Genomic DNA, 26435 nt, shown 5'->3' with positions numbered 1-26435 from the left:
ATGATGTTCTAAAAAGGACACAGTTCCGTATAGTCCAGCGGATATGTGAAAAAATTGTGCACTTTTGCATAAAAGCATGAAACTTAGCACAGTTGTTTATATTCATGCGAGAAAATATTTTAGATGTGGAGCCATCGCAAATTTACCCTTTTAGGGGCGTGGCATCCATTTTAAAAAAGGGGGCGGGACTTGTCGTACCCGCAGTAAAAATGTTTTTTCCCACTTGTTACGAAAGCAGGAAACTTCACAAAGACATAATTATATAGATTATTAGTGTGTTCCAGATTTGGAGCCACCACAAAAGTACCTTTTTAGGGGCGTGTGTGGTCTCCCGCTCCAGTCGCTTGGGTTCAAGTAAACATTCACCAAAGACTGGAGATGTCGTTTATACAGTAGAGGTTATACTAAATGACAATACAATCAAGCTGAATTTGATAAAAAGAGGTATTTTCGATGCAATTGAATTGTGTACAAAATATAATGCCAAGCAGTTGGTTCTCTTCGCCAGACCGAAAGGGATCTGACCATTCCACACGATCGCGCGCCCATTGTGTTGCCAACCAGGCTCTTAGCACGACGGCTGTTTGATGATTCCCTATGAGCGGTACGGTCCGCCAGAAGGCGAAGCCGAGTGAAAAAAGCATTATGCCTTTAGCTGCCTGGCGCACACGTGGTATCATGGTAAACCATAGAGCTATATTCAATTACTAGAGCGGTAACTCCGTGTAAAAAATAATGCCTGCTGGGCGCATCCATGTTTGTGCACAAACCTATGGAGACCTAGAAATTTTGTACGGCTTTTGTACGGCTATTTGCATATCTGCGTATGTATTCCATACCGGTTCGTTATCGAAGCCGATACGCCCAAAACCAAAACGCACGATCAGCAAATGAGCGTGCGCGTATTCGCTGCAGATGTTTCCTGCCGTCACATTTTTGAACCGTCAATGACGCGCTTAAGTTGTTTGCGTATGTTTTACTTGCGCGTTGCATGTAGAGTACACTTTCAAAATTCAATCTACCTAATTTCTTTATGTTCTAGAAACACGCACATGAATTCAAAATGTCTGCGTCCAGGGCGGCTTCAAAGCGTCCCCGCACGCAGAATAATGAGTTAGCGCTCTAGTAATTTAATATAGCTCTTTGTGGTAAACGCAAACCAAGGGGCATGATTATATTACTTGAATAAATAATTAGTGACTAGTTCCACGAGATGAATCGTAGCTTCGCCATGCGCACTGGTCTTCACCGTCACCACGAAGTGACACTATCTCGAAAAATTGATATTTTGCGATTTCGATTTTTTTCCTGATTTGTGATTAATTACACATAATCTATCACCTCAAGAAGTTACGAAACACATAGTTAATTAGTTTTGTCAAAACATTAATAAGGGAATAAATTTGTGCTCGAGAGGTTTTTATCACTCTGTTTAAGACCACTTAGAGTCTGGGTGCTGATAATTACCCGAGCCGGAGGCGAGGGTAATTATCAGCACCCAGACTCTTAGTGGTCTTAAACAGAGTGATAAATACCGACCGAGCACATATTTATTCCCATTCATAAATACCTTTTCGGTTAAAAAAATATCAAATAATTCGTTCAAAAAATCCCAATTTTGTTCAACAAGTTCACTTCATGCTTTTTTAAACATCCCTCTGGCAAAATAATGGAGTGTTCAGCTGGCGAGTAAGATGTAAACAACCCTTTTATGGCGATTGACGCGCGCGTGGCATGTTCTGCGCGATGTCGCGCAGAACGCACCTGGGGCGTTGCGTTTTAAATTTTGAACTGTAAAATTCTGACTCACTGGTAGTGTTGCGCATGCCTACGTGAGGATTGTGAACGTTCAACCAATGAAACGGTAAGAGGCACTGGATTTTTAAGAGTCCACATTTTATTGTGACACTGGAAAAGTGTTTAAGACCAGCAAGCCATGTCTTTATCATCCGTTTAAGACCGGCCACGTGACGGGCTCTCGACCAATAGGAATAGCTAAAATGTCTGAGGTATTTATGAATAAGGGAATAAATGTGTGCTCGAGAGGTTTTTATCACTCTGTTTAATACCGCTTAGAGTCTGGGTGCTGATAATTACCCGAGCCGAAGGCGAGGGTAATTATCAGCACCCAGACTCTAAGCGGTATTAAACAGAGTGATAAATACCGACCGAGCACATATTTATTCCCATTCATAAATACCTTATCCGTAAAAAAATCAAATAATTCGTTCAAAAAATCCCGATTTTGTTCAACAAGTTCACTTCATGCTTTTTGAAACATCCCTTTAGCAAAATAATGGAGTGTTCAGCTGGCGAGTAAGATGTAAACAACCCTTTTATGGAGATTGACGCGCGCGTGGCATGTTCTGCGCGATGTCACGCAGAACGCACCTGGGGCGTTGCGTTTTGAATTTAGAACTATAAAATTCTGACTCGCATGTAGTATTGCGCATGCCTACGTGAGGATTGTGAACGTTCAACCAATGAAACGGTAAGAGGCACTGGATTTTTAGGAGTCCACATTTTATTGTGACACTGGAAAAGTGTTTAAGACCAGCTAGCCATGTCTTTATCATCCGTTTAAGACCGGCCACGTGACGGGCTCTCGACCAATAGGAATAGCTAAAATGTCTGAGGTATTTATGAATTAACATTAATTAACATTTGCAACTTAATGGGTCAAAACCGGAAAATGCGTTTTCACGAAGTGTACTATACCATTCTTTCGCGTGTAAAGTGTCTGCACACTACGCGTCAAAAACAGGTTTTGCGTTTTCACGATGTGACACAAATGTCACGTGATATGCGCGACTCACTTCTGGCGTTTTCACGAAGTAGCGCTAACCCATTAGCTAATACACGTGGTTAGCGTCACTTCGTGAAAACTCGAACACAGCGTCATCTGAATTTTGAGTTTTCACGAAGTGACGATAAGGTTAATTAGTTTGATAACTCATTAATAGTAATTTATTTCAATGAAAATCATACATTAACGTGACATACAAGATCCCAGCTTTCAGACAATGTAAAACAATATGAATTTTGAGACTAAAACGTTGTTCAGATCACCGTTTCAAAACATCGCCAACTTAAATCGCTTGTATCTCGAAACACACATTTTCCACTTTTGCGGGGGTTAAGGTCACTTTGTGGTGTGCTAGCGGGGTGATGTGTTCCAATGGTTACGGTGTTCGATTCGTGTGCAGTGGTACATGGGTTCGAATCCTGAGGGGATGAGCAAGGCACTTTGCCATTATTGTTTAGCCCTTCGGAAGCAATGCAAAGCCGTAGGTCTCGTGTGTTGTGTAATGCACGTTAAAGACCCAGTAAAATTTCGCCAAGAGAAGGGGTTTGACCTGGTGTTTCTAGCAGTGGCTGCAAGCGTAATTTTTATTCCTAGGAGGGTTAGGGGCAATGTCATGAATAATTCATGTTTATCCATGAGAACGGACAATGACATCAACAGCATAGTTGTTAGTTACTCAACTAGTTACAATACATTAAAGCATTTTTAAAGAACGGTTGTCGTCGAGCTACCACACAGTAGCCTAGTGGATAGCGAGATGAGCTATGGATACAAAGATCCCTGGTTCGAATCCACGTCTTCGCTGCTCATTTTTCATCAGCTAGTTTTCTTCTCCAAATTTATCACTGAGATAATTTTAAATTAAGGGGAAAATAGAACGAGAACCTAAGTCTTGCAATGATTCAAAGGAAAAACTGAATTATTCATGACATTGCCCCTAACCCTCCTAGGAAAAAAATTACGCTGGCTGCAAAGTGCACCGCAGCACTTTGAATACCCTTTCTAAAGGTGCTGCATAATGGGTCTTATATTTTCATAAACTTCATTTACCTGTCTTTAAAAATATACAGCGCCTTAAGTACCTAATTGTCGGTAGATACGTGTGCTATGACTCCGATAGCATCCGGAGTCTCACGCGTCCGAGTAGCCACGCGAGCCTTGACTAAAGGCTATATTTACTTTGTATCAATGATAATTTTTTTAGCAACTCAAAATCTCAGTGGGGGGCAACTGGGGGGGGGGGGGGGGGGGGGGGCGACAAGGTTTCATGGGGGGGCCACGCCCCCCGTGGCTACGCCACTGATTGGGCCCATGCCCTCCCACCTTTTAAAAGGTGGCGATTTCGCCTCCCCCGCTCCACTTTTTCCCAACATTTTCTCAATAATTATCGGGTACGCTTCGTTCACACGAAACATTCTCACACAAAATATTTAAGTGCTAGTTACAATGGCATCAATGTTTTAGTCTACATATTTCTAGACATTAACGGTTTCGTGTAACATGGCAGGAAACAAAAAAAAAAGCGAAAAGGGCGGTCCCTAGCAGCATTATGGGGTCCTGCCCCTCCCCTCTTTTCGAATTTGCAACGACCGGGTGGCATCGGAGTTGCTTTCTAAATTAGGCCGTCAGCTGGACTGGAAAATTCGTTCGTTTCGCTCCAGCAATCGCGGGTCCAACAATTTTTAACAATTGTACCGAAATTCACTTCCAAAGAATGATAGGCCTACTACAAAAGTTCTCCACATTTCGTCCAGCAGTTTTTTGATAATTTGACTCGAAAAAGCGAACTATTTGTCCATTGTGGACGTTCAAAAACGTACCGCGCCTACGTTAAAAAAATCCGCTGCGTATGACGCATCGTACCACGTGACGTGAACTGTCCAATTAGACACCAGATATGAGGTCGCAGGTCATGACATTTAACAAACATGGCGGCGTCCATTGGCAAAAGTGCGTCAACGTAAACATCGACCGGTGCAAAAAAGAAGTGTTTGCACTCATAATCTGTCACGTTTGAGGGGGGAAATGCGAAGGATCTGATGTCCGGTGATAGTAAGTTCATTTCCTGTGCCAAAGAGTGGCTGAATTTCACAATGGCATCGCCGAATATACCCACGATGTGTGGGCAGTGGATCTGTTATGTCTGTATCGTACTGTACAGTACTACATCATGCACTACCGGCGCATGTAAACAAGGTAGTCCGGCCGGCCGATCTCACCCGTGGCGGTTTTTATAGATAGTAAACGTCTCGGTGCTGCAAGAAAACGCAAACCAGACACTTCAGCTGAGACCCAGATTTCTTCACCGAAAAAGCTCCGGGCAAAGTTCAAGTTTCTTTGAATTGCCTATCTACCATGTCTACATAACTGTGTCATGCTGCACACAAACTCAACCAGGATTTTGATTTCGATGAAAACCTCAATTCAAGGACAGTACAACAAGCAGAACTTCCGTTGGAGGTAGGCCTACATGTCATTATAATAAAGGCGATTGTGTATTTATGTGCCCCAAAAAAGAACCAACAAATCCATGTTTGGGTTTATTGTCTTGAATTAAGGGTAAGGTTAGGTTTTAATTTCTTTGAGGGAAACTGGGGTGACACAACGATAAAAACGCAAAGCTGGTGGTCACCACGATGCACCGTGAATGCACAGAACCGCATCTATTTGGATGGCGTCAACTGAAAATGCATAGGAAAATTTTATTTTCTTGCAAAAGATACCATTCAAAATGATAACAGATTCCTGGTTATAAAAAAACACCTTTTCTTTCTCTACGGCATTGGACTGTTGGGTACGTCACTTGTTTACCGAATGGTTCTTGGACTTTACTTTCCTTTTAGAAAAATTCTCTGAAGTCAATGAAGAAAAATGTCTTCAATGACAAATAGATCTTATTTGAAAAACCCAGTAAAAAAGGGTGTTTTTTTTAGTTCCATCATCCATGATTCAAACCGAGTACCTCTGGCACTGAAAATAAATGTCTAACGTTAAGATGCCAAAGTACAACGTGTACTGCACAAAATCCCATAAAATGTTGTGCAGTCTCTTTCTCCATTGTTGAAGGATACTTTTATGGAGGTGTGAGGGTAGTCTTTCCCTTTGTATAAAATAGCAAAATAGCTTTTTATAGAATTTACTATTTGATTCTATATATATAGGCCTAAAGGATGAACGTCAGGAAAAGGGAGATGTTCTGCGACTGACTGTTCAACCCCGATCAACAACTTAGTTTCATGAGAATGTCCCAGCTTGGTGAACTGTTGGAATCATGAAATGATTTAGAAGCCGAAGGAACTGGCCTTGGATCTTTATATCGGTAAGATGTTTTGATTGTTATTCAGAGTGCAAACAGAAATAAACTTTAATAGAATATTCAAAATGAAAACTTCTTGATATTGCTTTGGAAGCTGAAAAGGTTGGTTCTCAATAGCTACCAATGTTTACATATTTACAGTGGAAGGCAAAACGATCGGCACGTGATCTTTCTAGTAATTTAACTCTAGATTGAACAAGTTGTTTTCTTTCTTCTAAAGCACATCCACAGTAATCATTGTTTTTGATCATCAGATACTAAACCTGTCTATATTTTACAATTTTTTTTTTTTTTTACAGAACTGACAAGTTGACATATCGGCTTAGAAGAGAATATCCACAGATCTCTTTCCTTGATATATGGGACATCATCTACACCGCTACTTTATCTGCTGGATGTGTAGTTGAATCTCTGGGGACTTCAGAGGAGGATTCAAAACTGAAACTTTGGCTTAGAAAGCAAGACATACGCTCCATCCTGTTGTTAGGCCGTTACTGCACAAGATTTGATGAGAACTTTGATGTAGTGATAACATTTACTTGAAGTTGTATCAGCACGACTAGTTAGCATTTGACATTATAATGAAAATAATGAGTAACTCTAGATTTCAAAACTACATAATTGTATCCTTCTGTTCATTAGTGTTGGTTTTATTCATTTTAATTCTTTTCAATTATTAAAAATTAGTTCCAGTAAAAAAAGGCAAATTCTGTGAATTTTAACAGTGAGACTAGCCACATATGACAAGCCAAATCACTCTCTTTAATGTGTAAGCATACAAAATAGCATGAGTTATGGTTTTGTTTTCTTTTTATTGATATACATGCAAACATTTATACGTGCTAATCAATGTATCAATAAATAAAAAGCTGAAATTTTCTTTGACAAAAGACTGATCTTAAGGCTTTTCTCCAAACCAAGATGGCTGTTTTGATTAGATAGCAAATAAATGTACAATGGTTGATTTTTTAAATTATTAAACCAGACTCTGACTTCTATCTGATGGTCCTTTGATTTATAATTGTATTTAAAGCCTGTTTCATTCCAAAAAAGGTGGTCTTTCTTACAAGTAGAAGGTTCTTTAAGTGACGTACCTGGTTCACCACAGCAGATCCAGAGGGTTTGGGGGGCATAGCACCCATTATTTTTTTTTATATGCGTTAGTTTGCTTTGTTTAAAGGGACATGTCTTGTCTGCTTTCCTGTTTCTTCTGCTGGTTACATGTGCAGGTATTTATTTACTCTAAAGACGCCTCCATTTTGGGCACCCCCTCACTTTCATTAATCTTGAGCTGGTTCCACCACTGCATTATAAACCTTCAAAATAACTGCATTGTTGTATGCTGCCAAATAAGTTAGATTACAGTGAAATATTTTTTGGAAGAGGGACTGTGGTGATGTCTACCAGATGAGAAAACAAAAGGTCATGTTCTGTGTGACCCAATTGCCAATGTACATAAAAGATATTTTTTAACTCTAAAATCTCCTGGGTCAAATTGACCCAGAATCTGAATCCAAATTTGCTCAGTCCTTTTCTGGGTAAAAAAAATACACATTTCAGTCAAAATGACCGAGAAACATGTCTTTTTTTTACTCCAAAGGGGTCATTTATGACTCCAAAAGGGGTCAATTTTTGACCCGGAAAAGGACTGAGCAGACTGAGTCTGACCCAGGAGTTTCTAGGGTCAGGAGTTTCTAGGATATGACAAGCTATAGTGCTGTACGTGCATAGTTTTGAAATTGGAAGTGCCAACGCAAGGCCTCAAACCGGAAAATGTGGGTTTTTAGCATACACACATGTATATAACATTGGCAAACTTTGATGAGGTGTAAAAAAAAAACTGCAGCATATTTGCTGGAGAACTTTTGACATAGTGTTTGTGATGTACTGAACCCCACATATGTGCATTAAAAAAGTAGACCCAGTGTTGCTGGAACGAAACTCATTTTACAGCCGGTTTTTGAGTTTCAGCTGATGGCCTAAATTGGCCCCACTTTCAAAACTGTTCCGCCTTCGCTGGGAGCAGGGCAGTGTCATCGAAAAGGCTATATCCCATAGTTAAATCCGGCACATTGTGAACACCAGATGCATGAAAACACTGCCAGTGAATGTGTCCAGCTTTAGTAGGCTTGCCCTGTCCTTTTTTTCAATAACTAGACACGGACACGGTTAATGAGTACATGATTTTTTCCACATCAATTTCAGGTGAGGGGGATTCGCTGAGGATCCTCCCTGCAGAGAATTACCCGGCTTCCATTGGAGTTAATGTAACGTTTACGTGCTTGATAACAGGCCATCGAACTAATGTGGGACCGGTAACTCGTGTCGAGTGGCAAAAATCTAGTCTGATTTTGCAGCGGTGTTCGTTCCAGCCACCCGGCGACCAAGACGGATTTGAGGAGCACTGCAAACTGAGCATCGCCCCGGTGAAAAGGACCTCGGCTGGCCAGTACAAGTGCGTCGTGTACTACCTGACATCAACAACTAAAACCCTGCAGTTGGATATAGTCGGTAAAGCTTCAGAACGTGCTAGAAATTCACGTGGACATTTATATGAAGTCTCAGCATTTTGTTTTTGGTGCCGGTGGTGGTGGCTGACGAACAACTAGCTCCCACCTATCGGCAAAAACCATAAGCGTTAAAATTATATTTAAGTGTATTTTCTTGTGGTGTGCCTCCCCCCCTCCAGTTTGTTCTTTGCCTCCCTCCCCAATGCCCGAAGCTGGTGACGGGACAGGGTATGCACGTGCTAAAATTGTGGACGAATGTCTGAGAACATTACGTCTGTGTAACAGCTCAACCCTGAATCCCTTTGTTGGTTAGAAAATGTAAGCAAATGCCATTTCTTCGGACAATCATGCTAATGATGCATCATGTAGACATTGAAAAGTACTGTTTACGGTCATTGATAGGTCGTGCGGAATCCGAACCAGGTCAAAAGTGACCATGTATAAAGCCACATAGGTGTGTTTTTTTTTTTTTTGGGGGGGGGTCTTTTTCGTTTGACGCAACACAATTGTTAAACATTTTAAGTATGGTGCACATTTACAACAACTTACCTTAACATGATGATTCTGTTTCTAACGTGGGCACTTTATTTTCAAACCACTTTCAATGTTAAGCCTATATAAATATATAAAACAAATTAAAAACCATACCATTTCAGGCCGAACAACAATATTTAATACCAGCGCTATCTTCACTTGAACTTTAAAGTGCCTGTCGTTAATGAGGAGGTTACTTTTGCGGGTAAATAAGTAACGATCACGAAGTTCAATTTAAACGTTTATGAGCCTTAACCAATCGGATATATGCAGTACGTTTATGCTATTTTGCGTTGAAGTAAAGTCGCGGAAGCTTACCATCCAATACAGAAGAAAGACAAATTATAACCATTTTAATCTGCGACCGGGTCGTACACGTTCAAGAAAGAAAATGAAAGATGGTTATTTCTAAACCAACATTATCATACCTTGTTGTTTCGATTTGGCTCAACATTTGCCCATTTTAGATAACACCAAAAAGTTGCGCCATGCGTGCCTACCTGTAATTTTGGTTTGCTTCGCAAAATGTTTTCTTTGCAACGGTGACTGTTTATTCTTATTTGTCAAACTGAAACTTGCCAATGTTTGTTTTAAAGTCAGGAGTGTTTTTTTTTTTATACAATAAGCACTTGTTGGTTTCATTTTACACGATACACTCATATAACGAGATTGAAAGTTGACCTCACTCTGCCGGAGATAATGATCTGTCAGTTTACAGCGTTCAAGCCTGTATCACAAATTTAGTACAGAAATTTGTAACAAATATTACCTGGGTATTTTATTAGGAAAAGAATGGATAGAACGCGAAAACGACAAATTAATGTTTTGAGCCGTGAAATAAAAGGAAATTGACACTTGCAAAGCATTCTGGGTGTGGACGACAAGCGCTGAAATAATTAGTACAATAAAAGAAAAAAAGGAATGCTTTCAAGATAGGAGTAACCTTTGGGGAATCTCTATTGGTTTGTCCCTAAACTACATTTATTGCTTGTCATTCGTACCCAGAGCGCAAATTGAATTTCAGAAATGTTTATTGAGTGAAGTCATTGGTTTAAAACAAGAATTAAAGTCTACCTAAACTGTAACAGTCCCAATTTTCATATTACTCATTGAATCTTCAGGAAGTTTCAATTGCTTTGTTCTGGACGCTGTTAAACATCTGAATTTTTAATTTTTTTTTTTTTTTTTAAAGTGATTCAACGTTAGGTTGTACACATTCAAGAAATTTTGTTTTCTGTCATTTCATTCAAAAAAGGTTCGTGCAATTATTCCACCATATTAACTCACCCTTATTTACATAATTAAAAAAAAGAGGGCCTATAATTCTTTGTTACTTTGCCTTCGAGAAAGTTCCTGCCAAGGATCGAAACATTAAGCCCTCGTATTTTGTTGATTAGTATATTTCAGGTCTAAACCGTCAGTAAGCAGTTTGCACCGGCTTTATTCCTTTTCACCTTTAACTTTCCTTTAGAACCAAACACTACGGTAGAGGTTAAAGATCTCAACACAGGCAAACTCGTCGACAGTGATTCTGAACCAATTTGTGTCCGTCGGTCTGGTTCAGCTGTACGTGGCTTCAAGTGCACAGTTCGGGACGCCGAACCCAACGCCTGGAACATCGCGTGGTTCGTCGGAGGAGAGCGAGTTGTAACAGGTCTCGTTGAGACCGCAGTAGGTGGACTGGTGAAAGTGAGCAGCACCTTCAATCTTTCACAGTCGCAAACCGAGTTTCCGAACAACCTCACTTGTCAGGCTACGGGTCTCGAAAGACTTATCAGCATTACAGTTGAGTTAAAGTCTTGTCAAGGTAAGAAATCAAGTTCCCTGGTTTCTTTAAGAGTGTTCGTCATTGGGGGTAATAATTATTATACCGGCAAGCATCATCACAGTTCTCAGCTCCTCAGCAGACCTTGCTGCACTTCTTTGTAAATTTTAGTATTATCAAGTTCATGGGCGACCCTCCTTTGGGCCCCAAAGTCCTGGTGCCCGGGATATAACCAGCTGAGCGGACAATTTGGGTGTCGATGGCAGTGAACCAGTATAGGAAATATCGTCGTCCTCCTGGCTTATCTTCATGTCGCGTGCTGCCATAAAGTTCAGTGTTGGTGACATGGTCCTATCGGCTAATGTCCTGTGACGTTCTTAGCATGAATAACTCTCTTGTTTTATTTTTAAATTCCGTAGGCATTCATCCAAAACATGATCTTGACCTTTGGGATCTATCGGCTCGACGTCTTGTTGGACTGACATCCACGCCAATCTGCATCCAGCTTCATACGGAGCGAACTTTCCAATGCCAGCTCAGAGCAGCCAGACCAGGTGTTTGGCGTGTAGCCTGGCTCATCGATGGAGAAGAGTCTGGAGATGGCTTCACCAATTTAACAAGTAGCGCCGGAGATGGATTGGTCAACGTGAGCAGCAGGTTCATTATATCCAAGTGGCGAGACGATGGTACCATTACTAGTCTTACATGCCGAGCTACAAGTGAAGGGGAAAATTCACTGAACGTCACAGTGCACCTTGAGATCTGCTCTGGTAAGTAAATAATCTGTCTTTAATATTTCAAGTGCTGTTTTTATACTGCAAAATTCCCGTTAGGGAACAAGTTGGAGGTGTTTAGGCACAGGTTTCAAGTGGATGGGCGCCCTGTTAAGTACACTTCTTTCGTTTTCAACTGTTTTTAAAATGACTGTACTATTTACACTTTGCTCCAGACGTAGACAGAGTAGTAAATACGTCAATACACCTTGTGGATCTCTCGACTGGCGAACTGCTCGGCATCAAGTCTGGGCACATCTGCTTCAAGGCCGGCACGAAGCGAACCTTTGCATGTACAATCCTAGATGCCCGGCCAGATATTGTAGTGACTTGGATCATCGATGGAATCAAGAATGAAAGTGGGCGAGTAGATGTAACTCCAACAACAGATGGATTATTCAATATGAACACCAGTTTTACAGTCTTCAACTCCTTGGATGGAAGCCTCATCAACAGCCTTACTTGCATGGCTACGGGATTCAAAACAGAGTCTCTTTTCGTCACCCTCCAGCTCCAGACTTGCCCTGGTGAGACCACCATTCTGGTGTTTAATTTTTTTAAGTATAGCAAAATATATAAGTATCTGATTGCTTGTGAGACACCTTTTTCATTATTCAGAAATTGTCTCCAATACTTCAATGGAGCTCTTGGATCTCTCGACTGGAGAGTTCATCAGCGAGGCTTCGGAGGCCATCTGCCTGACATCGGAGACGGGAAGAGCGTTCGGATGCACCGTACTACAAGCCACACCCGACTCGTGGAGAATCGTTTGGGTCATTGACGGCGTGAGGGTGGAAACCGGATCCGTGGTTCAGACACCGAGCTCGGAAGAATTAGTGGACTTGTTCAGCAGGTTCACTATTCCCAACCCGTCTAGTGAAGACGTCGTAAAAAGTCTCACATGCCGAGCAACGAGTCTAGAGAAGGAAGAGCTTGCAATCACGGTTAAGCTCCGATCATGCGCCGGTAAAAATACTAAAACAATATTATTTTGAACTATTTTGTGGGGATTTCATGACCCGTTGCATCCATCAGAAGCAGTTTCTAAAATTGCCTTTGCTTCTCAATTTATTATCCAATATGATGTATTTTTGTCATTGTCGCCAATTACCTGCTGTGTGCAGCTAGGGGAACCCCTATCAACCGAGACGGGGTGCTTGCGTAGACATAACCTCCTAGAAATTAGTAATCTGGAAATTTCCTTGAGACGAAACTAAATGGTCGAAATAACACTATTTCTTCAACAAAAAAATATACTTATAAGCAGTATAAACAATCCCTAGTTATATTTCACTCTTGATTCTATTGACATGGGCGTCGCGGGGGGGGGGGGGGCAAGGGGGGCACTTGCCCCCCTGGAGAAGCAAAAAAAAAAAAAAGGAAGAAAAAAACCCGAAAAAAACAAAAAGAAAAAGAGGCGCGAAGACAAAGTGGTGTAAATTTAAAGAGTTGGGTGGGGGGGGGGGGGGCAAAATGTCCCTGCCCCCTCTAAAACTAAGAAATCGAGAATGTGTTGAGAAATACAAGCATTTTTTGGCAAAAAAATGTTTTGCCCCCCTCTAGAAAAAAATCCTGTCGACGCCCATGTCTATTGACCTGATACTTGTCAGGGTCAAAAGGCTTTTTCGGGTTAAAATCACTGGCAAAAGATCATCGGAAGTCATTTTAACCCGGAAAAGTGTTATTCAACCCCGGAATAGTATTCTACGTCAAATACATCCAGGATTTCGGGCCTTAACCCGGAACCTTTTACAGTGCGATTAATTTTCATTACAAGACATCAAGCCAGCAAGTAGCACGATCAACATGACGATGCTCTTTGCCATAGTCGGCGTCCTGAGCGGAATGTTAGTTTTGGCTGTCGCTGCTCTTGTCATTTCTTCAACAAGAGCCAAGAGGAGATACCAGGTACCAGTGAGTGCACAGAGTGTGCCAAATCTTCAAGGAAGCGTCGAGATGGTAAGAGATATGTCCAATGGGCTCCGTGCGCCAACAAAAGAGGCCGCCCTTTTACCTAGCAACGACAGCTGGTTGACGCGCACCGTTCCCTGTGTGTGACACACGTGCACCAGGAAATTATATTGTTGATGTACCCTTACGTGGCGCGGCCCCCAACGTGGCGCACTTTTGCATGTAGCGCCTACCTAGAGCAATAGTTTTAACTGAAATTTCACAGAAAGCGAAATTTCATCAAGTTCTAAAAACTCCTGAGTAGTTTAAGTAGACTGTCTGACACAATTTGACCTTGGGCATAGAAATAGGTAAAGGTCACATAAATATGTAAATATGGAAATATGTAGATATAAATATGAATGAATGAAGTTATGAAATTCCGGGCGCAGTTTGACCTAATGAATGGATGGGATGAATAGGGAATAGGTGTGGGTATAAGGAACCGGGTACAGTTTGACCAATTCTATGGGAAAGATTGCATAAGGTATGGAAAAAAAATTTTATGGTACATTTGGATCTTAGCCCTAATATGAGTTTCATACGTTAGTCCCTGTGAACGACCAGCTGGTCGGATCTTTAATCCCCCAACAATAGACGGGAGAGGGCGCGTGCCAAGTCAGCGCAATAGTATTGTTACGAAGTTAATCCGATCGATACAAAAAGTAATTGGATTTCCGAACGCTCGACAGCAGAAAGCAGCGATAGATGGCAAAAATGAATGTTGCGTTGATCAGACTGAAACGAGTACGATTGTCTATTTGAAGAATTATTTTAAAGTCATTTTTATTGGGTTTATGGGTATTGTGCACGTTGGTTTCCAAGGTATAAACAAACACTCACCGCAGCATACTTGCAGGGTACAACCTGTGTCATGTGTGTCGGCCATGGGGGTATATGATAAATCCACGATCCATAATCCATGCGTCTGTACGGAGGCCGTTGGTCGATCACCCCTCGATGATCGCACCGATCATGGAGCAAATAACTCCGTCTGTGCGCCTATATTCCTCTTGTTAATCGATACAGTACCAATGGCACTCTTCTACACTGCCACCAGAATCATCCAAGTAAAAATATATGTCTGTGCGCGGTGATCGTAGAAAAGGGAAGGTTTTGGCATCAGCCAGAGCAAATGTTAGTATACATGCACACTACTGTATACATTATGGCCGTCCGATCAGATAGCGCTCAAGTGTTCTTAATCCGTGACGGCTAAATTATCGATTAGGCTCTATAGTCTGCAGAGGCGCGTACAATAAGGAATGGATTCAGTGGTTTAAAGCCATAACAAAACGTGCGGGCATGTGGTTTTTAAAGGGAACTACGGCCTGGAAAGTGCCCGATTGAGTGTATAGGAATAACACAACCATCATTGTGCATTTTGTAATATTTCGTACTAGAACGACCCCAAAACCAAGCTATAGCCTATCCATAGTTAAAAATTCAGTCGTAACGTGGTGAAAATGGTGCCCCTTTAACGCTGTCTGTATAGGAATGCACCGAACCCTAGTTGTACCTCCGTGCCGGATTTGTTTACAAAATCGAGGATGACTGGGTTTTATCTACGACCATTTTACGGGGGTTATTTAGAGGGCGTGTCCAAGCGCTAATTTTATGACTGAGAGTAGGCTTTTCCGATTGATAAGACAACACAAACAAAGAAAAATACAACTGCAGAAATTAGTATATACGTTATGACATTATTGGTTTATTGACGTCATTTCTCATTAAAACACTCGTGTTTTTATTTGTCTGTCCCAATGTATTTCTTCGCAATTATATCGTCATTGTAATGTTGACTAGTCTTTAATCGTTACTGTCTTCCTCGCTTACGTCTTCTTCATCTTGATGGAACAATCCGTCAAATTTCATCTGGTGTTTAGGCATAATTCTGCCGAGAGCCTTTTGTACGCTAATGCCCTTATATATTTTTTCTTCGAGATTGTCCACAATATCTTGATGAGTATCGTTATCTTTCAGATGTAGGTAGCTTGACAGAAAATCCCTGTACTTGTCAAAAAAGATTTGCTTGACTGCCCAGAGGGTCTTCCTATCGGCCTTTTCCTTGGCCTGATCTTCACCCATACCCTCGTTGATGTACTTTTCATGTTTTTCACTCCACATGTCACGAGTCGCTTCTTTGGACTCCTCCAACCAGTCTTGGAAAGTAGCATTGTCTTCTAATTCAGAACTAGACTCATCTTCATCGTCATCTTCTACCTCCGAGTCCGTTTCCGAGCCCGATTCATCCACGTCAGGATGATCAGATTGAATAACCTCAATTTCAGAATCATCGTTAACCCCATTCATTTCAGATTCATCTTCAGCATGAGCGTTTTCGGTATGTCGCAAGAGATTATATCTCCGTCCAAACCTTTTATCACACTGGTTACAAGCATGGGGTTTGACTGCAGAAAAAGTATTCATGTTGAAGTTATAAAGGCTGATTCACGAATGACAAGAAACGGATGAATTGGTTTAATATATATTGTGCCGAGACCTGTCTGTTTGAGCTCATCCTGCTCTTTACCCTGCTCATCCTGCTCTTTACCCTACTCATCCTGCTCTTTACCTTACTCATCCTGCTCTTTACCCTGCTCATCCTGCTCTTTTCCCTACTCATCCTGCTCTTTACCCTGCTCATCCTGCTCTTTACCCTGCTCATCCTGCTCTTTACCCTGCTCATCCTGCTCTTTTCCCTGCTCATCCTGCTCTTTACCCTGCTCATCCTGCTCTTTACCCTGCTCATCCTGCTCTTTACCCTGCTCATCCTGCTCTTTACCCTGCTCATCCTGCTCTTTACCCTGCTCATCCTGCTCTTTACCCTGCTCATCCTGCTCTTTACCCTGCTCATCCTGCTCTTTACCCTGCTCATCTTTACCCTGCTTTACCCAGCAGGATGAGCAGGGTAAAGAGCAGGATGAGCAGGGTAAAGAGCAGGATGAGCAGGGAAAAGAGCAGGATGAGCAGGGTAAAGAGCAGGATGAGCAGGGTAAAGAGCAGGATGAGCAGGGTAAAGAGCAGGATGAGCAGGGTAAAGAGCAGGATGAGTAGGGAAAAGAGCAGGATGAGCAGGGTAAAGAGCAGGATGAGTAAGGTAAAGAGCAGGATGAGTAGGGTAAAGAGCAGGATGAGCAGGGTAAAGAGCAGGATGAGCTCAAACAGACAGGTCTCGGCACAATATATATTAAACCAATTCATCCGTTTCTTGTCATTCGTGAATCAGCCTTTATAACTTCAACATGAATACTTTTTCTGCAGTCAAACCCCATGCTTGTAACCAGTGTGATAAAAGGTTTGGACGGAGATATAATCTCTGGCGACATACCGAAAACGCTCATGCTGAAGATGAATCTGAAATGAATGGGGTTAACGATGATTCTGAAATTGAGGTTATTCAATCTGATCATCCTGACGTGGATGAATCGGGCTCGGAAACGGACTCGGAGGTAGAAGATGACGATGAAGATGAGTCTAGTTCTGAATTAGAAGACAATGCTACTTTCCAAGACTGGTTGGAGGAGTCCAAAGAAGCGACTCGTGACATGTGGAGTGAAAAACATGAAAAGTACATCAACGAGGGTATGGGTGAAGATCAGGCCAAGGAAAAGGCCGATAGGAAGACCCTCTGGGCAGTCAAGCAAATCTTTTTTGACAAGTACAGGGATTTTCTGTCAAGCTACCTACATCTGAAAGATAACGATACTCATCAAGATATTGTGGACAATCTCGAAGAAAAAATATATAAGGGCATTAGCGTACAAAAGGCTCTCGGCAGAATTATGCCTAAACACCAGATGAAATTTGACGGATTGTTCCATCAAGATGAAGAAGACGTAAGCGAGGAAGACAGTAACGATTAAAGACTAGTCAACATTACAATGACGATATAATTGCGAAGAAATACATTGGGACAGACAAATAAAAACACGAGTGTTTTAATGAGAAATGACGTCAATAAACCAATAATGTCATAACGTATATACTAATTTCTGCAGTTGTATTTTTCTTTGTTTGTGTTGTCTTATCAATCGGAAAAGCCTACTCTCAGTCATAAAATTAGCGCTTGGACACGCCCTCTAAATAACCCCCGTAAAATGGTCGTAGATAAAACCCAGTCATCCTCGATTTTGTAAACAAATCCGGCACGGAGGTACAACTAGGGTTCGGTGCATTCCTATACAGACAGCGTTAAAGGGGCACCATTTTCACCACGTTACGACTGAATTTTTAACTATGGATAGGCTATAGCTTGGTTTTGGGGTCGTTCTAGTACGAAATATTACAAAATGCACAATGATGGTTGTGTTATTCCTATACACTCAATCGGGCACTTTCCAGGCCGTAGTTCCCTTTAAAAACCACATGCCCGCACGTTTTGTTATGGCTTTAAACCACTGAATCCATTCCTTATTGTACGCGCCTCTGCAGACTATAGAGCCTAATCGATAATTAGCCGTCACGGATTAAGAACACTTGAGCGCTATCTGATCGGACGGCCATAATGTATACAGTAGTGTGCATGTATACTAACATTTGCTCTGGCTGATGCCAAAACCTTCCCTTTTCTACGATCACCGCGCACAGACATATATTTTTACTTGGATGATTCTGGTGGCAGTGTAGAAGAGTGCCATTGGTACTGTATCGATTAACAAGAGGAATATAGGCGCACGGACGGAGTTATTTGCTCCATGATCGGTGCGATCATCGAGGGGTGATCGACCAACGGCCTCCGTACAGACGCATGGATTATGGATCGTGGATTTATCATATACCCCCATGGCCGACACACATGACACAGGTTGTACCCTGCAAGTATGCTGCGGTGAGTGTTTGTTTATACCTTGGAAACCAACGTGCACAATACCCATAAACCCAATAAAAATGACTTTAAAATAATTCTTCAAATAGACAATCGTACTCGTTTCAGTCTGATCAACGCAACATTCATTTTTGCCATCTATCGCTGCTTTCTGCTGTCGAGCGTTCGGAAATCCAATTACTTTTTGTATCGATCGGATTAACTTCGTAACAATACTATTGCGCTGACTTGGCACGCGCCCTCTCCCGTCTATTGTTGGGGGATTAAAGATCCGACCAGCTGGTCGTTCACAGGGACTAACGTATGAAACTCATATTAGGGCTAAGATCCAAATGTACCATAAAATTTTTTTTCCATACCTTATGCAATCTTTCCCATAGAATTGGTCAAACTGTACCCGGTTCCTTATACCCACACCTATTCCCTATTCATCCCATCCATTCATTAGGTCAAACTGCGCCCGGAATTTCATAACTTCATTCATTCATATTTATATCTACATATTTCCATATTTACATATTTATGTGACCTTTACCTATTTCTATGCCCAAGGTCAAATTGTGTCAGACAGTCTACTTAAACTACTCTCCTGTTCATAAATTGCGAGTTTATTTACCCGTAACAAAGTTAGAAGAAAACAATTACTTTGGCGTGATTTTCTACTCATTATAGAATATGTAGTTAAAATTTATTCTTATTACTCCGATGGATGAAAATACAGGAGTCGGTGGCCCCCGATTCAGAATCGGATACCACGGCAGTTAAGGAAGAAGTCACCTACCAGAACACCATAGCACAATCCAATGTGACGCCTGAAGAGATTTCATCAGACACCGGCCTGCCATCATGGGCCGAGGGATGGGGGATTCCTTGGCGCGACCTCATCGTCGAGGAGCGAGTCCTCGGCAGTGGGAACTTTGGTGAGGTGCGATACGGAACTGTTAGGAAAGATGGAGACTTGAACAAGGCTGCCATCAAGATGCTCAAAGGTATACTCGAAATTAAGGAGAAAACATTTGACCAATGTTCTTAAATTTTAGAATGAGAATAGCCTTAAATTTCATGTGCCGTTGTATCCATTTTTATTGCACTAATGACTAACATATTTTGTCTGATGTTATATCAAAATAATTGACAAATACAACTCTTCAAACGTCAATGACACAAACTCTAACATATTCAATCAGTTCGTGCATATTTCATTGGCTTACGATCTCACTTTCCTCTCCGTCTTGTATAGGACATGTATCAGCATGCGACAGAGATGATTTCATGGATGAGCTATGGACGATGGCTCGTATCGGCAACCATCCTAACATCGTGCAACTGTTCGGTGCTTGTCAACATCAAGGCAAGTTACGGGACGTTTTCCAAGCCCCAGCGTCTCCTTTGCCGATCTACATGCACAAGCAACCTACGGAGTTGAACCTGGGTTTAAAAAAAATGGCCTTGGTCAGTTGGAACCCGAGTATTATACTTGACAGGGAGCACTTCACATGGTACAATCGAGGGCTTATTTTTGGAAGTAGCACACGCAGACTGATTCGTTTAACCGCCGCTGCTATCGTTTATCTATACCTCATCATCCTGGAACTGCCGTTTTCGTCGAAAAGAGGAATATGGGATTGGGTTTGCGGGGGGGGGGGGGGGGGGGGGAGTTGCAGAAGTTGCGGGGTGAGCCGGGGTGGGGGTCAGCTCCCTCAGCACGCATACATGACTGAAATAACTAAACACAGGACTTAATTAAGATTTGGGCCTACCTGGACGATGCTATCTTATTTTGTGTTTCTGCGTATTTAGGAGTGCTGTACGTTGCCTTGGAATACCTTCCTTATGGTGATCTGCGCAGCTACCTGCGGACGGCTCGCTCACAGTCAGACTCAGACGAGGACGCCTTGTCTTCCGATCAGCTGGTCAAGTTTGCTCTGGATGTTGCCAGGGGAATGGAGCACCTTGCTAAAGCAGGGGTATAGACCTGACTGATTTAGCCCAATTCGATGGTGTTGAATTCATACTTTGAGTAGAAACACCTCCCGTTCAACGACCATGAAACTTTTGTGTAAAAGAGATCCTGCAGACATAATGCGAATTTCTGTTGTATGTAAATAAATTCAAATCCCCTCAAAGAAGTCTTTAAGAAACCATAGTAGTTCACTTGAATTTGGGCCTATCAAGGATTTCGAAATTCAACTTTCCCAAACTTGAAATTTTTTTTCCCCAGGTTATTCACCGCGATTTGGCTGCAAGAAACATCCTGATCGGGAACGGATTGGTTGCCAAGGTTTCTGACTTCGGTCTGTCCCGTGGGGAGAATATCTACGTCCAGACATCAAGGGTCTGTATTTTGGGTGATTTATTGAAAGATTCTATCGTTTTACAAACACCTCCAGAGAGAAATGTGCATTATAAATATTATTTACGTCAGTTTGCGAGGAAGTGAAGCTTGCTTTTCTGTAGATACACTCTAAAAAGTCCCAGATCGGATGTGCTCCGGAAATTGTGTCATATTTGACCAGGTACTCTTTAAGGTTGAATATTAAATTACACTTCTCTTGATCCTTTTTCGCGTCATTTTGACCCAGGAAAGTGTCATTTAAGCCGGATGGGTAAAATTTGACTGAAATCAAGGTCAAATTTGACCCAGGATTGTTCAGAGTGTAACAAGAAACAACAAAATTGTAGACTGCATTTGGAGGTTTAAAAACACTTAGACTGTTTTTTTTTTGGGGGGGGGGCTGATTTTAGGGGGTAAAATACCCCCTAGATTACTTGAGGCAAGAGGTGGTGTAGTGATAATTACCAGTAGTAGTTAGAAGCAATTAGTGCACATGAATTGGTTTCAGGCGGAGCGAGGCTTGCTCAACACAAGAAAACAACGGGAGTAACGACTTGTAAAGAAAGCACGCAAGTCCAACAACCGCAGAACATGACAAGAAATTAATCGAGCATTTTCTGCAGATTGAATTTTTTCTATCATTTTATTTATGCAGCGACGAGTACCACTTCGCTGGTTATCCATCGAATCAGTGAGGCATCAGCTGTACACCACCCAGAGCGATGTGTACGTTTTTAACTGTAGGAACGTCTGTCTTTTATCCTATAAGATTCGTGAACCAATTCAGATCAAATCTGAAGTGTAGGCTTAGACGTACACTCTTAAAACGTCCCTGTTTACATCTGACATGGAATCCGGGTTCTGTTTCGTCTGTTACTTTCAAGGTCAAATATGACACTTTTTCTGGATCAGTGTGACAGTTTTGCTGAGGTTTCTGGGTTAAAATAACCCGGAAATGATCCAAAGACGTGGCATTTTGACCATAGAGCCTGGACCCTGGGTCGATCCGACAGCGAACATTATTTTTGGAATTTATGGCGCGGGGATGTTACATGTTTGAGAGTGTTTGCTTTTTCCCTGTACGTTTGGTTCCTAACCGGTTTCAAAGAATTTATATGGCCGTGTTCATCGACATTAGGACAATTTGAAGTTATCTTGAAACAACAGTTTAATCCGTATGGAAATTTGTGTTATATGGGAATAAATTCATTTCTTGCTGTACGTGTTCCTGCAGAAATGGCAAGCTAAATGTGAAGTCTTTGGGAGTTTGCACGCGACTTAACTGTCCACCGCTATCAACTGTACATTACCTAAGCATCTGCTGATGTAAGAGTCAAATGTTTTTGATTTTGGTTTCGACTTGACAAATGACTTGGAGTCCTTTTAACCTTGAAACTATTTTTTTAAATTAAAATCCATAGGTGGTCTTTTGGAATTCTCTTGTGGGAAATAGCCAATTTCGGTAAGCCTTTTTACTCAAAATACAATACCGATTCCATATAAATTTTGATTCAATATTTGTATCAGGACATCTCACTCTTTAAGCTATCCATGTATTGTAAAAAAATAATGAAGCAAGTTTGTCCGATTGTATATCATATCCTGTCTTTCGATTAGTTTTAAGCGGATGGTTGCACTTTTTAAAACGATGTTGTTTTTATATGATTTATTTTGCATGTAAATGTGGCCATCTCTCCTCCTTTTTTCCAAAACCATACATTCTGTAAGTAAAAGCTAACTTTTAATATTATTTGTTTCCTTTTCAAATTTAAGGCGGAACTCCATATCCAACCATTTCGAACGACTTGCTGGTAGAAACAATCAGAATAGGATATCGTATGCCTAAGCCGGACAATTGTGACGACCAAATGTAAGAACTCTCGTTTCTGTAGATAAATTATCTGCACGGTCCTCTAAATAACCCAGTGAAAACTGTTGAAACGAACGATGTATTGAACCACACACTGATTATTCTCGAGAACTGTAGGTGTGGACTAAAGAGGGCGCCCTACATGCTAGCACCAATACTAACGAAGGGTACAGACAAAGTCTTAGTGCACTTGCGCTATCCATTGAAACATGGATTATGCACAATAAGGAAGGCGGTAATTTGCCTCACAAAAACAATAAAGTACAGTCTGGTTCCCGGTCCTCTGTTCTAATATTTAAAAAAAAATCAGGCTTGCTGATCAGGCACGTACAACAGCAATTTGTAAAACAAAAACAGTGATGGAAATCCTCCCCCCCCCAAAAAAAACCAAGCTTGATTCTACCCTTGTTGTTTTATAGTTATGCCCTAATGCGCGATTGCTGGGACGAGGATCCGAACAACAGACCGACCTTCACTGACCTGGTGTATATCTTGAGTGACATGGCCGACAATCGGATCAAACATGTGAGTCGAGTATCTACAGATCTTAATCGTCAGACCGTCTTCGGTATAAGCTCTACTCAGGGTCACCATACTCAGTTCGGGCATGAGCCAATCGCAAATCAATCAAAAGTCATTTACATGTCAATCGAAAGTCACTCACGATCACAAGTCAGTCGCTAGAAAGTCGCAGGTCAAATGCGCAAATCGCAAGTCAATTACAATCAATCACAAGTTTACAAAGCAATCGCAAATCAATCGCAAGGCAATCACAATTCAATCGAAATTCAGTAACAATTCAGTTGCAAGTCAACTCGCGCATCTGGTCACAAGTAAAAAAAAATTGCCTCTCTCACAGTTCATTTGAAAAGAGAACTTGAGATTGAATTGTTGGTGATTTTCAACAATTTAAGTATTTGTGATGACTTGATAATGCCACTATGCAACGACTTCCAAGAAAAGCCTACTACACGTACATCGTGTATACATCTGCACCATGTAAATCCTTAAGGTCTGAACAAGTCTTGGTTTAGAATCCAATGACCGACTTAATAAATTGGTCTTATGTTTAAAAAAACATTTAATGCAGTGTATCATTTCCCCCCCACAGACGTACATGGCGGTAATCCGAAACGAGTATCAAAATATGAGTGCCATCCTGCCGGAACTTGATGACAACTGAGGGGCGTGGCCAATGTCCAGTCAAGGAGATTACGTTGTATAGGCATATTGCGTGGATGGCTGAATCCTGAACAGTCTTATAATAACTACTCGAATGGATGTATAAAGTCTTGGATAAAAATTGAATTTTTTTTTTTTATACAAGTACGGATTATATAACCAGAATGAATAACGATTTTATTTGAAGACCGCAACAAGATGCCCAACTTTTATCCGTTATTTTCTCCCCTGGAACTGCTCGTTGTGACGTAACGAAGATCGTCATTCTCATCATGGTTCTGCGTTGTATATATGGCTTCTTTTCTACGTAAGACTAGTCCAAGGACGGATCTAAGGTAGACGAATTGGGTAAGAAGCTAATCAACCCATCTGCTTGACCCATGTTAATTTAAAATATTCACAACCCCAAAAAATCCAAAATATTATAATTTTCTCAAACAAAGGCACCAGTCAGTATTAAAAATCTTAATGATTGTTCCACGACTTTGATCTTTCTATGCGATGACTTCAACGCCTCATTTAACCAAGCTAGAAAAAGAAACTTCCTTGGAGTTTGAGCCCACAACAAACTTGAACTGCCTTGATCCGGAAAATAAACCAGACGCCCCTTGCTGTGAAACGATTGTTGAATGCCTCTTCCCTGAGTCTGGAGTAATGATGTGCATCGGGTCGGGTTGACAAGGCCGACCCGAAACATTTGAGATATAAACCGAATCCGAATCCGAACCGATCTTAACTCCCTCAAACCGACCCGACCCGAGCTGACAAAAAATAAGGTAAAACCGACCCCAACCGACCCGACCCGAAAAAAATTAAGAAAAAGGCCCCCACCGCCATTGTCAAACCCAAGAATCCCTTGATAACCACCTTGCATCCCAATCACCCTCCCCTTCGTAATATCACTTATGACAACCACCAAATTCTCAATACTTCAAGTCCCTTTCCCAACGCCATCCCTGACATGACAGCCCAGTAATTGGCTTTTCATACAAGGCTTTTCTGGCACTGCCCGCAGCACTATATTTGGTAACATTACCTGCAACGCCTCTAATGTTATATGTCTCATCTTTTGCAGGGTTTGTCAACACAACTAGAGTGAACGCCCCTGTTGTCATGGTCACCGACCTCCTTAACCATTCCACCTCTAAACATCCAACAAGACAACGATTAGTCTTTCTATATGCCCCTCTTTTTATGTTTCGGGTAATTTCGGTGATAAACGCCAGTGGCGTTTATCACCTCCTTTGTTGCCCCCCATCAATGTAACTCCTTCCACGTAGTATTCCCGTTCTAATGGCTTCATGACTGAGGTGGACTGGCAAAAACTAACACAGACGTTACTAGTATATTTTTTTAAAAGCTTTTAAGTATTTAAAAACTAGGTAAAATTCAGTTAAAAACAGATAACTTAAGAAAAACTGATAAAAGACTCAGCGATTTAAAAACATTGTAAAGTCGTCACTCCCACAACGTTCTTTAGTGAAAACTCTTCTTGAATTATATAGCACTAAATATGATCAGCATTTTTAGTTCTGATAAACGATTGATTTGTACATGCAAATTATGCATTGGTATAAATTATAATGTGCTCTCCCCCCCCTTTTAAATATGCACACACGCTGAAAATGAAAATTCCAAGCTGAGACAAATTCGATGCGTTGTGTTTGGATCATTAATCATTAATCCTTAAGTGTCTGCCTTTTTTGCAGGAAACACAATTTACCTAAAGGCAATTACGGACATAGCAGTGAAACAAAAAAATTATAATAAAAGGCACGTAGCCCACGTATAGGATCTGCTGCATGCACAATGCCGTAGTTAATAATTGATCACTAAATAAACAAACCCTTGCAGATTATAGTCAGTATTCATAATAATGAGTCAACACTAGAAAACCCGACGGAGGAAATTTCCAACTCAAGCATTAAATCAAAGTCATTACATCATCAGCAAAAATACATACTCGCTGCCAAGTAACTATAGGCTGTATTTACGTATTGTAATACATATTGTAATACATACTCGCTGCCAAATAACTATAGGCTGTATTTACATATTGTCTTTGGAATATTTTACAATGTCTTACCGGGGACACAAGCCTTCTCTCATCGGACTCAGAATTTTAGGAAATGCCCTAAAATCTAATAACAATAACAATAATTTAAACAAAATACTAAAATATAAATGTTTAAAACCTGTTAAGTGTCCAACTTCAGCAAGTGATGCCTTGTGAACTCCATGTTTAGAATTGGACCCTATTTATGTTATTATTCTGAGCGTTGGCTGTAGATTGTAATCTGACATCCAGGTTTATAATTCGCACAAAAATTAAACAAGATTTCATAATTGGTATAGGTACTGACATTACATTAAACTATCATGTTGTACTGTATTTTTTATAGTTCTTTGAAATGGACTTCAGTAAATAGCAGTGTATAATTATAAAACAGTCCATGAATTTAATACTTTCCTAATGTTACCTTACTGATGAAATTGTCACTGAAAATATGCAAGAAATGGCAAAATTTTCTGCAAGTTTGACCATATTGACTGGAAAGTTAGGGAC

The 26435-nt window shown here is 41.1% G+C and overlaps 1 protein-coding gene and 1 long non-coding RNA gene across 2 annotated transcripts; both read left to right on the top strand.

The window, feature by feature from the left end:
• Nucleotides 1-4537: 4537 nt before the first annotated feature.
• On the top strand, nucleotides 4538-7136 carry LOC119725483. Its single transcript, XR_005270709.1, has 3 exons — nucleotides 4538-5266; nucleotides 5968-6125; nucleotides 6422-7136. It is a non-coding gene; the product is annotated as an uncharacterized LOC119725483 (long non-coding RNA).
• A 1075-nt stretch (nucleotides 7137-8211) lies between these two features.
• LOC119731750 lies at nucleotides 8212-24488 on the top strand. The gene is made up of 16 exons (XM_038204993.1): nucleotides 8212-8245; nucleotides 8328-8633; nucleotides 10638-10973; nucleotides 11351-11701; nucleotides 11881-12231; nucleotides 12323-12670; nucleotides 13482-13663; nucleotides 19204-19471; nucleotides 19723-19833; nucleotides 20283-20449; nucleotides 20704-20817; nucleotides 21473-21543; nucleotides 22239-22279; nucleotides 22591-22687; nucleotides 23107-23212; nucleotides 23799-24488. The coding sequence occupies exons 1-16, from the start codon at nucleotides 8212-8214 to the stop codon at nucleotides 23868-23870; spliced, it is 2955 nt and encodes a 984-aa protein (XP_038060921.1). The 3' UTR covers nucleotides 23871-24488.
• Nucleotides 24489-26435: the final 1947 nt, after the last annotated feature.

This window comes from Patiria miniata, unplaced genomic scaffold (genome assembly GCF_015706575.1).
Source record: "Patiria miniata isolate m_02_andy unplaced genomic scaffold, ASM1570657v1 HiC_scaffold_1, whole genome shotgun sequence".
Taxonomy (NCBI): domain Eukaryota; kingdom Metazoa; phylum Echinodermata; class Asteroidea; order Valvatida; family Asterinidae; genus Patiria; species Patiria miniata.
The sequence above is the reverse complement of the archived record's forward strand: the minus strand, read 5'-3'. Positions and strand labels throughout refer to the sequence as shown.